Here is a 16,299-nt window from a genome sequence, read left to right on the forward strand (position 1 = left end):
AATCCTAGTATAAAAACATTCAGATATAACTGTTTCTTTGGGTCTTTATGAAGGCTCCCATGTCATGTAAAATTATGTTAAGTAAATCCATATGGTTTTCTCTTGTTAGTCTGCCTTTTGTCTGTTCAATTTAAGGGTCCCAGCCAGAGAACACATCATGGTAGTAGGGAAAACAATGAGGATAGGAGAAAATATACCATTCTAATGATAATCAAAAGAAAGGTGAAGAAACTATATTAATATCATATGAAGTAGATTTCATAGCAAATAATATTATCAGAGAAAGAGGTGGGCATTTCATAGTGTTAAAGGTAAAATTATGTGAAGAAGACATAATAATCCTAAATGTTTATGCACCAAATGGAAGTGTTTCAAATTTCTGGGGGTCAAAACAAAACAAAAAACAGAACTCCAAGGAGAACCAGTCAAATGCATTAAGTATAGTCAGACATTTTAACACATGCCTCTCAATAACTGGTAGACAAATAGAACAAAAATCTCTAACAACATGGAAGACTTGAACAACATGACCAAAACACTTGATCTAAATGATATTTATTAAGAACTCCACCAACAGAAGAATGAACATTCTTTTCAAGTAGACAAAGAACATTTGCCAATACAGACTGTATTATGGGCCATAAAACAAATCTCAGAAAAGCATTTAAATCATATGAGGTATAGTCTCTGTCTACACTACAAGGAGATTAGAAATCAGTAAAAGAAGTACATCTGGAAAACCACAGAATATCTGAAAACTAAATAACACATTTCTAAATAATCCAAGGGTAAAAAAAGAAATCAACAGAGAAATTTTAAAGTATTTTTTCTCATTGAAAATGAAAATGACATTTGAAACTGTGAGACACATATCTAAAGCAGTACTTAGAAAAAAATTTACATCACTAAATAGGTTATTTATAGAAGAAAGATTTCAACCAATGACCTAAACTTCTACTTTAAGACACTAGAATAAGTGCAAATTAAAACCCAAATTAAAATTAAGTTAAAGAAATAAAATAATAAAGGTCCGAGTAGAAATCAGTGATGTAGAAATCAGAAAAAACAAAAAGAAAATCAATGAAATCAAAAGCTGACTCTTTGAATTGATAAAAAAATTATAAACCTCTACAAAATTCATGAGGAAAAAAGAAGACACAGATTACTAGTATCTGGAATAAAATAAGAGACATCACTAAAGTTTTATGAAAAAATTACACACACATACATACACATATATATGCATATATATATGTATATAATATATATTTGTTTGATAAAATCCAACATCTATTCCTGGAATAAAAACTCAGAGTAGGAAGAAAAATACTCAACCTAATAAGTGGCTTTCACAAGGATGTCTATAGCTAACTTTATATCTAATGATTAAAAATTGAATGTTTTCTTCCCATGGTCAAAAAAAAAAAAAAAGGCAAAGATATCTTTCTACTTTAACATTTACTAGAGGTTCAGCCAGTTCAATAAGTTAAGAAAAAGAAACAAAAGGCATCAAGATTAACTGGAAGATGCAACAATGCCTCTACTCTCAGACAACAACTATGTAGAAAATCCCATGGACTCTGCAAAAAAAGGTGCTTAAACTAATAATGGATTTTAGTATCATTACAGAATACAAGACCAATACACAACAATCAATTGTATTTCTATGTACTAGTAACAGGCATTGGGTAATTAAAATTAAAAAAATAAATAAATGTCAAACTAGCATTAAAGAAATATGAAATACACTGAGATAAATCTGACCAAAAAAAAATGTGCTAGACCTGAACAGTGAAAAATTTTAAACTGGGAAATTTAAAAAGACCTAACTAATTGGGAGATTGGGATTGACATATATACACTAATATGTACAAAATTGATAACTAATAAGAACCTGCTGTATAAAAAATAAATAAAATAAAATTTAAAAAGGAAAAAAAAAAAGACTAACTAAGTGGAGCAATAAACTGTGTTCTAAGGTAAAAAGACTAAGTATTGTAAAGTTGTCAATTGCATCTAAATAGATTCAACACAATCCTAATCAATATCTGTGATACAATAAGAAATGTATATTAGGTCTTTACCCCCAGTTCCCAGCACGAGGCTTCTAAAACCCTTGGAATTTCCAGAGTAAAAGGAGTGAAAGGAGTATCTTTTGTTATATACAACAAGACCCTTTCAACCATACATGAGTTTATGCTAATGAGGAGACTCTTGGTAGGCCCCTAGATAGCTTCAGGATGGGGGCTGATTGTCAGAGGACCAAATCATGTGACTGGAGGGTTGGAAGATTCAGCCTCACCCTCTTCCCCAACTTCTAGGGAAGCGAGAGGTGCTGAAGACTGAGTTAATCAACAACGGCCAATGATTTAATCAATCATACCCATGTAATGAAACCTCTAAACCCCTAAACAACAGGATTCAGAGAGCTTCCAAGTTAGTGAACACATCAAGGTGCTGGGAGGGTGACATACCCAGAGAAGGTATGAATGCTTCACAGTGCCCCTTCTCATCCTTACTTTGCCCTACGCATCTCTTCCATTTGGCTGTTCCTAAGTTTCATCCTTTATAATAAATTGGCAATAGTAAGTAAAGCATATTCCTGAGTTGTGTGAGCCATTCTAATAGATTATCAAACCTCGGGACGCATTTGTGGAAACCCCTGATTTATAGCCAGTTGGTCAGAAATACAGGAGGCCTAGGACTTGGGACTGGCATTTGAAGTAGGGTAGTCTTATGGAACTGAGCCCTTAACCAGTGGGCTCTGCACTAACTCTGGGTAGTGTCAGAATTAAATTGACTTTAAGACATCCAGTTGGTGTCCACATAGAACTAGAGAATTGCTTGGCGTTAAAACCCACATATTTGGTGTCAAGAGTATTTGGTTGTGAGTAAACACAGTTCAAAACATCCCAGCATGCTTTGCTGTAGAAGTTGACAGGCTGATTATAAAAATTACATGGAAATATGAATGACCTAGAATAGCCAACAACAACTTTGAAATATAAGAACAATATTGCAGGACTTCAAGACTTATTAAATACCTACAGTAAATAAACAGTATAGTACTGGAGCTGAGATAGACAAATAGATAAATGAAACTGGTAGACAGTCAAGTAATAAACCCACACATACATGATTGATTTTTTGATGAAGGTACAAAGGAAATTTACTGGTAAAATAAGAGTCTTTTTAGCAATTAAGACTATAATGCTTAGATATCCATATGCAAAAAAAGGGAACTTCAATCCATATCTAGAACCATATATAAAAATCAATGGAATATTTGGAATCACTTATAAAACTGAAATTATGAACTAAAACTTTTAAAATTAAACATAGAAGAAAATCTTTTTGATTTTGGGTTAATACTTCTTACATATAACACCAAAAGAATGACCCATAGAAAGAAAACTGAAAAACTGCATTTCATATCATTTAGAATTTCTGCTCTTATAAATACATTAGAAGAAAAGACAAGCCATAGACTATAGTAAAGTATTTGAACATCAAATATCTGAGGAAAGATTTATATCCAGAATATGTAAAGAACTCTTAAAATTCAATCGTAAGAAAACAAACAATAACAACAAATTGGGACAAATGTCCCTTCTCTAGTTAATATCTTTTAATAGCACCCAATTTCCTGTCAGATAATGCAGCAGACAAGGTTCTTTATGATCCTTTCTATGGCATAAAATTATCTTTCATTTGGCAGTCTCAAATAGCCTCACCCCTTTTCAAACATCTATATTACACTCTCTCATCTAAAGGATTTTGAATGTGCTATTCCACATACCTCTCTCATGCTCAATTCTCAGTTCTGACGTCACTAAAATCTATGAATGCTCAGAGAACTCATCATTAGTCCAGTGAGTCTTCCCTGACTCAATATGAAGGAGTTATATACTCCTTTAATGTACTCTCATGTAACTTTTTATTTCATCATGACTTACCACACTACTTTGTCATTATGTCATCTGTCTGCCTTACTTACTAGAAGGACTGTCTTGCTCACTTTATATCCATATAAATCCAGCAGAGTGCCAGTCATATAAAAGGCCCTCATTGAATAATGGAGAGAGAGAGGGACAAAGTGTTGATCTATCATTCATATAAGTGGCCCCAGGACAAATGTTCAAAAATTTAAAGGCTGATGACATTTTTATACCACACACATGACAAAACATGAACTACAAATAAGTAGCCTTTCTTCTGTAGACTAGAAATCAGAAAATGTGAATCCTAGCCCTGATTCTGAGAGTAGCCAGACAACTGATCTTGGCCAAGAATAACAAAGTTGATAATAATGTAGCTAATATCAACAACTACCTAGAATGTGCCAAGTTCTATCCTAAGCACTATGCAAATCTGATGTCATATAATACTCATAACAATCCTCTGAGGTAGGAATTTCATTTTATAGATGAGAAAAATAAGGCAGAGAGGTTAAGGGACATTCCATAGAAACATAGCTAAGTGACAAAGCCAGGGATAATTCAGGCAGTCTGACTCCAGTGCACAGGCTTGTAACTACTCTTTAGTGTTAACTTGCTTTTCCCTTAAACTCTTAATTTGAAAAGAACAAAAAAAAAAAATGAGAGCAAGAGAAAAAAAGAGACACATATACACATGAAAGGTTGAACTAAATTATTCTAAGGAATCATTCAGGTATTATTTTTATTAAATTAAATTTACTTCTTTCAAATTTCAAATGACATCTCAAGAAGTATGATTTGAAAAACATGTGTGAGATACCATTTCTATACTTTACATGATTTTTATCTAATAATCATATTCCCTTTAAGTGTTTAGTTTTTTAAATAGTATTTCATCACACTGAATTGCTCGTGATCCCCTAAATGTCCTGTGGTAGTCTTGAGTGCTCTTCACCAAATATATCTCAGTTGATGAACATGGGATGTCTTTCCATTTATTTAGGTTATTTTTCATTTCTTTCAGCAACGTTTTGTCATTTTTAGTTTACAAGTCTTTCTGTTCCTTCGTTAAATTGATTCCATGGTATTTTATTCTTTAACATGCTATTGCAAATAGCAAATACGTAGTCATACCCACTGTTAAAGATTCAATGGGTTAAAGTGCCTCCAAGCAAAGTGCCAATAAGGCTGTGACTGTCCTGTACATCCTTTCATTTGGACCAAATGGTTTGGGGAAAAGAGACCAACTGGGATTTCCTCAACCCAGGTTTGATAAAAAAGTTATCTTTAATCAGAAAGGGAGAGACACAGACAGATAGGCAAGCATGAGGGTAGAAAGCATATACACATATTCAATCTAGAACATAGGTCGCTAAAATAACAATGGGTCTGCATCTGACAAATGGAGCTGTTTGCAATCAAACAGATAAAAAGTCAAAAGAATCATTATCCTGAACTGTGACTATTTGCTACCCTAAAATGACCCAGGGCTCCTGAATTTATATAGACAGGGAGCTGGCCGAGAAATGGTATAATCTCCAATACTCACATTAGGTATAGCCAAAAAAAAGATATTGAAAAATTTTAACCCTACAAGATCATAAAGAACAATGGGCTAGAGACCCTGGCCCTAAACTCTGAAAAGTAAATCACAGTAAATCCATTCACAGTAAATCACAGTAAATCAAAGAGCAATCCTACCCCCACAGCAGAGATCCTTACTGAATCTGTTCATTGAGATTTTAGAATTGCTACATACTAACGATAGCTGTGTATGTCTGATTCTTCATCTTTCCTACTGAGACCATTCACAGTACATACCCAACCTTTATCTTGCCACTATATACTAGATATGTTGGGGATAAACAACATACATTTCAGTTTCTGGCACTTCAGGTCAAAAGGGACTATATATATGAAACTGATGATATAGAGACTGCAACACATTCTCACCTGTCACTCAACGATCCTGGACTTCTGAGCTTGAGGCTATAGCTGGATAGAACTTACCTCTCCCATGTGGGCAGGTAAGCAAATTTGCCTGAGACATGGAGACTGGGAATATTTGGTGAAAAAAGAGCAGACCGCGGTATATTAGTTCTGCTTATCAAGTATTTCCTGTGCTCTCCCTTCCAGATTCATAGCAGGATCTCACTTCCTGGCCCCATTATGACTGTGTGGGGCACTGTAGATACAAATTGGGAGTGGAAGTGTCATTTCCAGTCCAGAATGCTGACTTACCAGTAGGAAATCTGACTGGGCTTTTTTTCACTCTACAAGATAACAGGTAATGTTCCAACAGGAACTATGCTATCAGGCTAGTTCCTAGGGTGAGGACATCATGAGACTGAGCCCCCAAAGAATTCTCAGTGTACATGGAGAATTAGTAAGACATAAACCGTTGCTGTCTGAAGCCAGAGGGTTTAGGGCATAACCTAGCCTGGCTTGGCTAATTCATGCCTTATGCTCTTATGACCTATTCTTCTCTGTGAGTTTTCTGTCCATTAACGTAGTCATATACTTCATATCTCTGACACCCTGGTATTTCACCACCCAAAAGAGTATAATTGTTACATCAAATTTATAAAATTTCTTGTATATTTCCTCTTCCAAGCCATTTATTAAAAAGACACTGAGGAGGGCTCACGCCAAGGGGTACTTCCCAGAACTTCTGCTGCCAGTGTCCATGTCCGTTGGTGAGCCACTGCTGCCCCCTGCCTCTGCAGGAGACCCTCCAACACTAGCAGAACACAGCAGGCCAGGAAAGATACAGGGTTATCACCACAGCCTATTATCGTGGGGCCATGGGCTTTATTTTAATGAATGATGTCACACATGAACAATCCTTCAGTGCAGTACAGGATTGCCAGGCATCAGGGCTGTGCCTCTGAGGTGGGAGAGCCAAGTTCAGGACACTGGTCCACAAGAGACCTCCCAGCTCCACGTAATATGAAACGGCGAAAATCTCCCAGAGATCTCCATCTCAACGCCAAGACCCAGCTCCACTCAACGACCAGCAAGATACAGTGTTGGACACCCTATGCCAAAAAACTAGCAAGAAAGGAACACAACACCCTCGATTAGCAGAGAGGCTACCTAAAATCATAATAAGGCCACAGACACCCCAAAACACACCACCACACGTGGACCTGCCCACCAAAAAGACAAGATCCAGTCTCATCCACCAGAACACAGGCACTAGTCCCCTACACCAGGAAGTCTACACAAGCCACTGAAAAACAACCTTAGCCACTGGGGACAGACACCAAAAACAACGGGAACTATGAACCTGCAGCCTGCAAAAAGGAGACACCAGTCACAGTAAGTTAAGCAAAATGAGAAGACAGAAAAACACACAGCAGATGAAGGAGCAAGATAAAAACCCACCAGACTTAACAAATGAAGAGGAAATAGGCAGTCTACCTGAAAAACAATTCAGAATAATGATAGTAAAGATGATCCAAAATCTTGGAAATAGAATGGAGAAAATACAAGAAACATTTAACAAGGACCTAAAAGAACTAAAGAGGAAACAAACAGTGATGGACAACACAATAAATGAAATCAAAAATTCTCTAGAAGGGATCAATAGCAGAATAACGGGTAAGTGACCTGGAAGATAAAATAGTGGAAATAACTACTGCAGAGCAGATAAAGAAAAAAGAATGAAAAGAATTGAGGACAGTCTCAGGACCTCTGGGACAATATTAAATGCACCAACATTCGAATTACAGGGGTCCCAAAAGAAGAAGAGAAAAAGAAAGGGACTGAGAAAATATTTGAAGGGATTGTAGTTGAAAACTTCCCTAATATGGGAAAGGAAATAGTTAATCAAGTCCAGGAAGCCCAGAGAGTCCCATAGAGGATAAATCCAAGGAGAAACACGCAAAGACACATATTATTCAAACTATCAAAAACTAAATACAAAGAAAACATATTAAAAGAAGCAAAGGAAAAACAACAAATAATACACAAGGGAATCCCCATAAGGTTAACAGCTGATCTTTCAGCAGAAACTCTGCAAGCCAGAAGGGAATGGCAGGACATATTTAAAGTGATGAAAAGGAAAATCCTACAACCAAGATTACTCTACTTAGCAAGGATCTCATTCAGATTTGACGGAGAAATTAAAACCTTTATAGACAAGAAAAAGCTAAGAGAATTCAGCACCACCAAACCAGCCTTACAACAAATGCTACAGGAACTTCTCTAGGCAGGTAACACAAGAGAAAGAAGAGACGTACAATAACAAACCTAAAACAATTAAGAAAATGGTAACAGAAACATACATATCGATAATTACCTTAAGTGTAAATGGATTAAATGCTCCAACCAAAACACACAGACTGGCTGAATGGATATGAAAACAAGATCCATATATATGCTGTCTACAAGAGACCCACTTCGGACTTAGGGACACACAGAGACTGAAAGTGAGGGATGCCTCATATCACATAAAATAGACTTTAAAACAAAGACTATTACAAGAGACAAAAAAGGACACTACATAATGATCAAGGGATCAATCCAAGAAGAAGATATAACAGTTGTAAATATTTATGCACCCAATATAGGAGCACCTCCTATGGGTGCATATATTTATGCACCCAACATAGGAGCACCCCAATACATAAGGCAAACACTAACAGCCATAAAAGGGGAAATCGACAGTAACACAATCATATAGGAGACTTTAACATCCCACTTTCACCAATAGACAGATCATCCAAAATGAAAATAAATAAGGAAACACAAGCTTTAAATGATACATTAAACAAGATGGACTTAACTGATATTTATAGGACATTCCATCCAAAAACAACAGAATACACATTCTTCTCAAGTGCTCATGGAACATTCTCCAGGATAGATCATATCATGGGTCACAAATCAAGCCTTGGTAAATTTAAGAAAATTGAAATCGTATCAAGTATCTTTTCTGACTACAACGCTATAAGACTAGATATCAATTACAGGAAAAACTCTGTAAAAAAATACAAACAAATGGAAGGTAAACAATACACAACTTAATAATCAAGAGATCACTGAAGAAATCGAACAGGGAATCAAAAAATACCTAGAAACAAATGACAATGAAAACACGATGACCCAAAACCTATGGGATGCAGCAAAAGCAGTTCTAAGAGGGAAGTTTACAGCAATACAATCCTACCTTAAGAAACATCTCAGATAAACAACCTAAGCTTACACCTAAAGCTATTAGAGAAGGAAGGACAAGAAAACTCCAAAGTTAGCAGAAGTAAAGAAATCATAAAGATCAGATCAGAAAGAAATGAAAAAAAAAATGAAGGAAACGATAGCAAAGATCAATAAAACTAAAAGCTAGTTCTTTGAGAAGACAAACAAAATTGATAAACCATTAGTCAAACTCATAAAGAAAAAAAGGGAGAAGACTCAAATCAATAGAATTAGAAATGAAAAAGGAGAAGTAAAAAGTGATACTGCAGAAATACAAAGGATCATGACAGACTACTACAAGCAACTATATGCTAATAAAATGGACAACCTGGAAGAAATGGACAAATTCTTAGAAATGCACAACCTGTGGAGACTGAACCAGGAAGAAATAGAAAATATGAACAGACAGGTCACAAGCACTGAAATTGAAACTGTGATTAAAAATCTTCCAACAAACCAAAGCCCAGGACCAGACGGCTTCACAGGCAAATTCTATCAAACATTTAGAGAAGAGCCAACACCTATCCTTCTCCAACTCTTCCAAAATATAGCAGAGGGAGGAACACTCCCAAACGCATTCTATGAGGCCACCATCACCCTGATACCAAAACCAGACAAAGATGTCACAAAGAAAGAAAACTACAGGCCAATATCACTGATGAACATAGATGCAAAAATCCTTAATGAAATACTAGCAAACAGAATCCAACAATACATTAAAAGGATCATACACCATGATCAAGTGGGGTTTATTCCAGGAATACAAGGATTCTTCAATATACGCAAATCAATCAGTGTGATAAATCATATTAACAAACTGAAGGAGAAAAAGCATATGATCACCTCAATACATGCAGAGAAAGCTTTCAACAAAATTCAACACCCATTTATGATAAAAACCCTCCAGAAAGTAGGCATAGAGGGACCTTTCCTCAACATAACAAAGGCTGCATATGACAAACTCACAGCCAACATGGTCCTCAATGGTGAAAAACTGAAACCATTTCCACTAAGATCAGGAACAACAAGGTTGCCCACTCTCACCACTATTATTCAACATACTTTTGGAAGTTTTAGCCACAGCAATCAGAGAAGAAAAAGAAATAAAAGGAATCCAAATCAGAAAAGAAGTAAAGTTGTCACTGTTTGCAGATGACATGATACTATACACAGAGAATCCTAAAGATGCTATCAGAAAACTACTAAAGCTAATCAATGAATTTGGTAAAGTAGCAGGATACAAAATTAATGCACAGAAATCTCTTGCATTCCTATACACTAATGATGAAAAATCCGAAAGTGAAATTAAGAAAACAATCCCATTTCCCATTGCAACAAAAGGAATAAAATACTAAGGAATAAACCTACCTAAGGAGACAAAAGATCTGTATGCAGAAAATTGTAAGACACTGATGAAAGAAATTAAAGATGATACAAATAGATGGAGAGATATAGCGTGTTCTTGGATGGGAAGAATCAACATTGTGAAAATGACTCTACTTCCCAAAGCAATCTACAGATTCAATGCAATCCCTATCAAACTACCACTGGCATTTTTCACAGAACTGGAACAAAAATTTTCACAATTTGTATGATAAAAGACCCCAAATAGCCAAAACAATCTTGAGAAAGAAAAACGGAGCTGGAGGAATCAGGCTCCCTAACTTCAGACTATACTACAAAGCTACAGTAATTAAGACAGTATGGTACTGGCACAAAAGCAGAAATACAGATCAATGAAACATGATACAAAGCCCAGCGATAAACCCATGCACATACAGTCACCTTATCTTTGATAAAGGAGGTAAGAATATACCGTGGAGAAAAGACAACCTCTTCAATAAGTGGTGCTGGGAAAACTGGACAGCTACATGTAAAAGTATGAAATTAGAACACTCCCTAACACCATACACAAAAATAAACTCTAAATGGATTGAAGACCTAAATGTAAGGCCAGACACTATCAAATTCTTAGAGGAAAACACAGGCAGAACACTCTATGACATAAATCACAGCAAGATCCTTTTTGACCCACCTCCTAGATACATGGAAATAAAAACAAAAATAAACACATGGGACCTAATGAAACTTAAAAGCTTTTGCACAGCAAAGGAAACCATAAACAATGTGAAAAGACAACCCTCAGAATGGGAGAAAATATTTGCAAATGAAGTAACTAACAAATGATTAATCTCCAAAATATACAAGCAGCTCATGAAGCTCAATATCAAAAAAACAAACAACCCAGTCCAAAAATGGGCAGAAGACCTAAACAGACATTTGTCCAAAAGAAGATATACAGATTTCCAACAAAAAAATGAAAGAATGCTCGACATCATTAATCATTAGAGAAATGCAAATCAAAACTACAATGAGATATCCCCAGTCTTGGGGATAGAATGGTATGTTTATAAATCTCCATTTAAATTCTAGACCTGGGGCTTCCCTGGTGGCGCAGTGGTTGCAAATCTGCCTGCTAATGCAGGGGACACGGGTTCGAGCCCTGGTCTGGGAGGATCCCACATGCTGCAGAGCAACTATGCCCGTGAGCCACAACTACTGAGCCTGCGCGTCTGGAGCCTGTGCTCTGCAACAAGAGACGCCGCGACAGTGAGAGGCCCGTGCACCACGATGAAGGGTGGCCCCCGCTTGCCACAACTAGAGGAAGCCCTCGCACAGAAACGAAGACCCAACACAGCAAAAATAAATTAATTAATTAATAAACTCCTACCCCCAACATCTTCTTTAAAAAAAAAAAAAAAAATTCTAGACCTAATTTTGTTTTCCTATTAGTATATTTTCTTCCTGTGATACAAAATAGGTCCTTTGTATAAGGTTGATTTTATTTTCACCTACCAAGTGTTATGTTATTCAAAAGTGTTGCTGGGAACTTCTTGCACTAATTATTCATACTATGACATATACATATATGCTCTTCAATTGATTGTTTAATGTAAATCCAATAATCATGTCTGCAATGCTTTCTAAGACATTAAATCAAGAAAAGAAAACACAGTCACCAGAAAAAAATTTTAAACAGAAACTAATTCCTATAAGCAATGAAAGGTAATTCAAACATAAATACATACTTCAAATTCAAATGTTATTTATAAATCTTGTACCACTAAAAATCATTTCAGATGCCATTATACATTTACAGTAATCTTTTGCTTCTGTTATTTGATAAATAATATTATAACCCAGAAATTAGCATAAGAATTTTCGTTAATTTGGGGATGATCTACATACTTTAGGCCTTTAGCCCTATATTTAGTCTATCATAAAATTCCGAAACTTTAACATTGAGTTTACATAAGCATATTTTTTTCTCCAAAATACACCAAGGAAAGTAAATGGCATGAAACTGAATAAACAGCTATAGAGTTCTCAGGGGAAGAGAGTCAGAAGAAAAGTATAAATATACAATGGATGTGCAACTTTATTACCTGAGTATTTAACAACTCTTCACACTTGTGTGCTTGTTTCTCTATTGCAGAAATGTACTGTTTTTCAATAGCTTCTACTTGTTGCTTAACTGAAGACTGCAGTAGTGCCTAAAAACAAGCAAAAATGTCATGTGGATCACAGACAAAACTTGGAATCTACTGTTGGCATGAGAAATTTTTTTGACAGTTGTACATATCTGAAATATGATACTATTCTGCATTACAAAATACACATTTGTGAATATTAAAGCAAATTCATATATAACACTACTTTAAGCTTTCGGTTTTAGGTTTTCCTATTGCCAAGATTAGTTTTTTGGCTTAGATGTTCCTTCCACACACCTTCTCGGTAAAAAGGCCAAGTCATAGAAGATGATAAAGAGGGTGAGTAGTTCTGTTAAATATAAATTCAGTTTAGTGAAGACCACACAGGATGAGAAGCATGTGAAAGCTGCTGAAAAAAAAGAGAAGAGAAAAAAACCAGACATATTTCACTGGCTGACAAAACTCCACATCCTCTCGGCACACTGTAATATCCCATGGGCCAAGCATGATCTTCAAGACCACAAATCAAGTAAAAGCAGATGGAAACTCTGAGCAATTTCAAACATAAAAGAGCTGCCCCCCAGGAAGTTCACGCCCCTAATGTGAAAAGGTATAAGGCAAAGTGTGGAAGTCAGGATCTTAAGGCAATATTCATAAAAAGTAATAAAACTTGGGAGCCTACACAAACTTAAGTGGATAGTGTAAATGCTGGAAGCTCGGTCAGTTAAATATAAAGATGTTAACACTATTGTAAGGCAAGCCAAATCAACACTGGAAGATGTTCCACCCACTCACTTCCTTATTGGAGATGTTTACAATATTATCATCTTTTTTCCTTTCCTTTTTTTTTTTTTCAGGCATTATATGTTATAGTTAACATGTTCCCAGTATTATCTTACATGCTATTTATAAATCCTAAATCATTCTAAAATATGCATTTAACCATATACATAAGAACTCTTTAGCAAATATTCTATTTTTGAAGGTCTATCTGGATAACAAACTACTCATAATCAAAATAGTAAGTTGAAACAGACACATGTCTTATAGAAAACAGACCTTTGGTACATTCGCCAAGAAAAGAAAAATATGCCAAATCTCTTAAATAATCTCTGCTTTGAAAACAGATTTACTTGGTTGGAAACAACATGCATTAAGAGGCTAAATAAATATGTATGTATTTTTTAAAACTGAGACAAAAATATTTTGAAAACCTCTGAATAAGTCTCAAATCTTCAAATAATTATCTTTCTTTTGCAAATGTTAAACTGTCTTCTGATGATGCTACTACTCCTATAATTCAATAGTTGTCACTCTGAAGCTGCAAAATTACTAGTAAACTAGTAAAGGAAAATAAACCTCTGACCACGGCTTAACCAAAGTATAAAGAACTGCTTAACAGAACTGCTTTAGCCCTTCATTTATACATTATATGTCCTCTAAAGATTCCATAACGATAATTTATAGAAGACACTATAATTTAACCTCTTAAACTGTGACTAGATAATGTAAAGCTCTAATTTACCTTTGGCAAAATACAATACTATTCATTGGACTTCAGAAAATTTAAAGGATGATACAACTATGTACAATTCTGTTGGGTATATTCATGGCATCTTTTGTAGAGAGAAAAATGCCATTCTTTTGGGGGACTTGGGTTACGGCAGAATTGTTTTGCTTGATGGTAAGAACTGTTTCACTTCCTATTTGCCATGATTCCAAATAATCCCAGGTTAAATACCCAGTTGTGATTTTCTAGTAAATTATATCATTTGGAGGGACAGGTAAGTTAATGAAATAAAATAATATTTTCTCACCATAATTAAGAAACAAAAATGAATAGTATTTTTTCCTCTGGTGACTGATTTGTATACTATATACTCATTTTCTTCCAAACTTCAAGGAGGTCAAGTACCATAGGATAATGACAAGATTTTTTAAATAAAATAATAAGATTTCTTTAAAAAAAATTGGCCTATAATACTGAACTGTGGAACTATTAGTGCCAAAGTCCAAACAAAAGAGGTAGTGTTCAAAAACCATCTTTAGAACTAGAATATTAATTATGGACATGCTTAGCAATACACAATGGTACTAGCTGCATGCTTCTATGGCTTGATCTATCATTATATAACTGGATATTCGTTTTCCTATGTAATATACCATAATAACTGCCTTAAAATTTCTTGTGTGCTGTAAGTATAAAAATGAACATTAGTCTTAACATTTCCCTATAATTTTTTTTTCCTTTGTAATTGTCTCTACAGATATCAAAGACACAAGGAACCCTTCCCTTGGGCTTATATTGAATGCAACACTACAAAAACATACATGAAAGAGTTATTTCTTTTATAAGCTATTTTAAACTATTCTCAACACAAATAAAGCACTAAGACTCTCAGGGTATGTAGAGGCAGAAAAACAAAGATGTATATAAACATTCCATAACGAAAAAAATGCTACCAAAGGCACGGAATGTTTTGTTAATTTTCAACAAGTTTAGGTTTTAGCTTCAGTCCTATCAGAGATTTTCTGTATCATCCCAGGGGATAACTTAACTGAGCTTGAGCAAAACTACTTACCACACTTCTTCAAGAATAATTTTAAAGGTGTGAACAAGATCATAGATTTCTTTAGTACAGGAACTATGTCATCTTTATACTCATCTTTATATATCACACACAGCTTCTTACAGAGTGCTCTGTACATAGCAGACACATGCAATAGCTATTTGGTGAGTGACAATCCTTGTATTAAGATTAATATTTTAAAATCATAGTATAGGGCTTCCCTGGTGGCGCAGTGGTTGAGAGTCCGCCTGCCGATGCAGGGGACACGGGTTCGTGCCCCGGTCCGGGAAGATCCCACATGCCGCGGAGCGGCTAGGCCTGCGCATCCGGAGCCTGTGCTCCGCAATGGGAGAGGCCACAACAGTGAGAGGCCTGCGTACCGCAAAAAAAAAAAAAAAAACATAGTATAAATGATACCAATATTCACTGGAAAGTTCATTGAGCTTCAAATTATAACTACCAAGTTCAGTTACCAAACTTGTTCCTGTTAATCCCTACCAGAGATCTGAATTTTTTTTTATCATTTTAGACTAGAAATGTTCATTCTTTCTACTCTACAAGTATAAATTTTGAGTAAATAAAATACAGTATGAGAAGGACTATAAACTCCTTGAAAAAAAAGTATGTTATAAATTCTATAATGATTAGACTCAGAGAAAAACAAAGATATTAAGTCAAAAACCACCCCACACCAACCAATACCCATAAGCAGTAGATAGTTTGTTTTTAATGGAACTGAATATACATACACTGGAATTTAAATGAGTAGAGACGTATAGCTCAAGTGGACTACTACAAACCAAACTACAATCTACTGTCCCAACAAATCCACAGAATTCTCTTCTCCCTTGAAATAGCCCAATTCTATTAGATCTGATTCTATTCTCATCAAATTTAATTACTTGTCCAGATTTGCAGAGCAGATGTGCCTAAAGAACCAAATGGTCTCTGAAACATTAATATCATGTTGGCATTTAGCACATAACCTTAAAAGAACACTTCATAGCTAATTTTAGGCAGTAATAATTTAAATTATTTTAAAAGTCAATCCTCTAAGTCATGGTTTACAAATGCAGAAAAGTATAAGGCTATGGAGCAAGC

General features: G+C 35.2%; 1 protein-coding gene across 8 annotated transcripts in view; it reads right to left on the bottom strand.

Annotated features, from left to right (window-relative positions):
* The window catches only part of CCDC91 (coiled-coil domain containing 91), a 409,698-nt gene that overhangs the window by 174,756 nt on the left and 218,643 nt on the right, over window positions 1–16,299 (bottom strand). For 7 of the 8 annotated variants that reach the window (XM_070046418.1, XM_060305802.2, XM_060305803.1 and 4 more), the window contains exon 8: window positions 12,584–12,691. The exons of the other annotated variant lie outside the window; for it this stretch is intronic. In XM_070046418.1, coding sequence (XP_069902519.1) covers window positions 12,584–12,691 — 108 coding nt within the window. The remainder of the gene's footprint in view (window positions 1–12,583; window positions 12,692–16,299) is intronic. 8 annotated transcript variants of the gene reach the window in all.

This window comes from Globicephala melas, chromosome 10 (assembly GCF_963455315.2).
Source record: "Globicephala melas chromosome 10, mGloMel1.2, whole genome shotgun sequence".
Classification (NCBI taxonomy): domain Eukaryota; kingdom Metazoa; phylum Chordata; class Mammalia; order Artiodactyla; family Delphinidae; genus Globicephala; species Globicephala melas.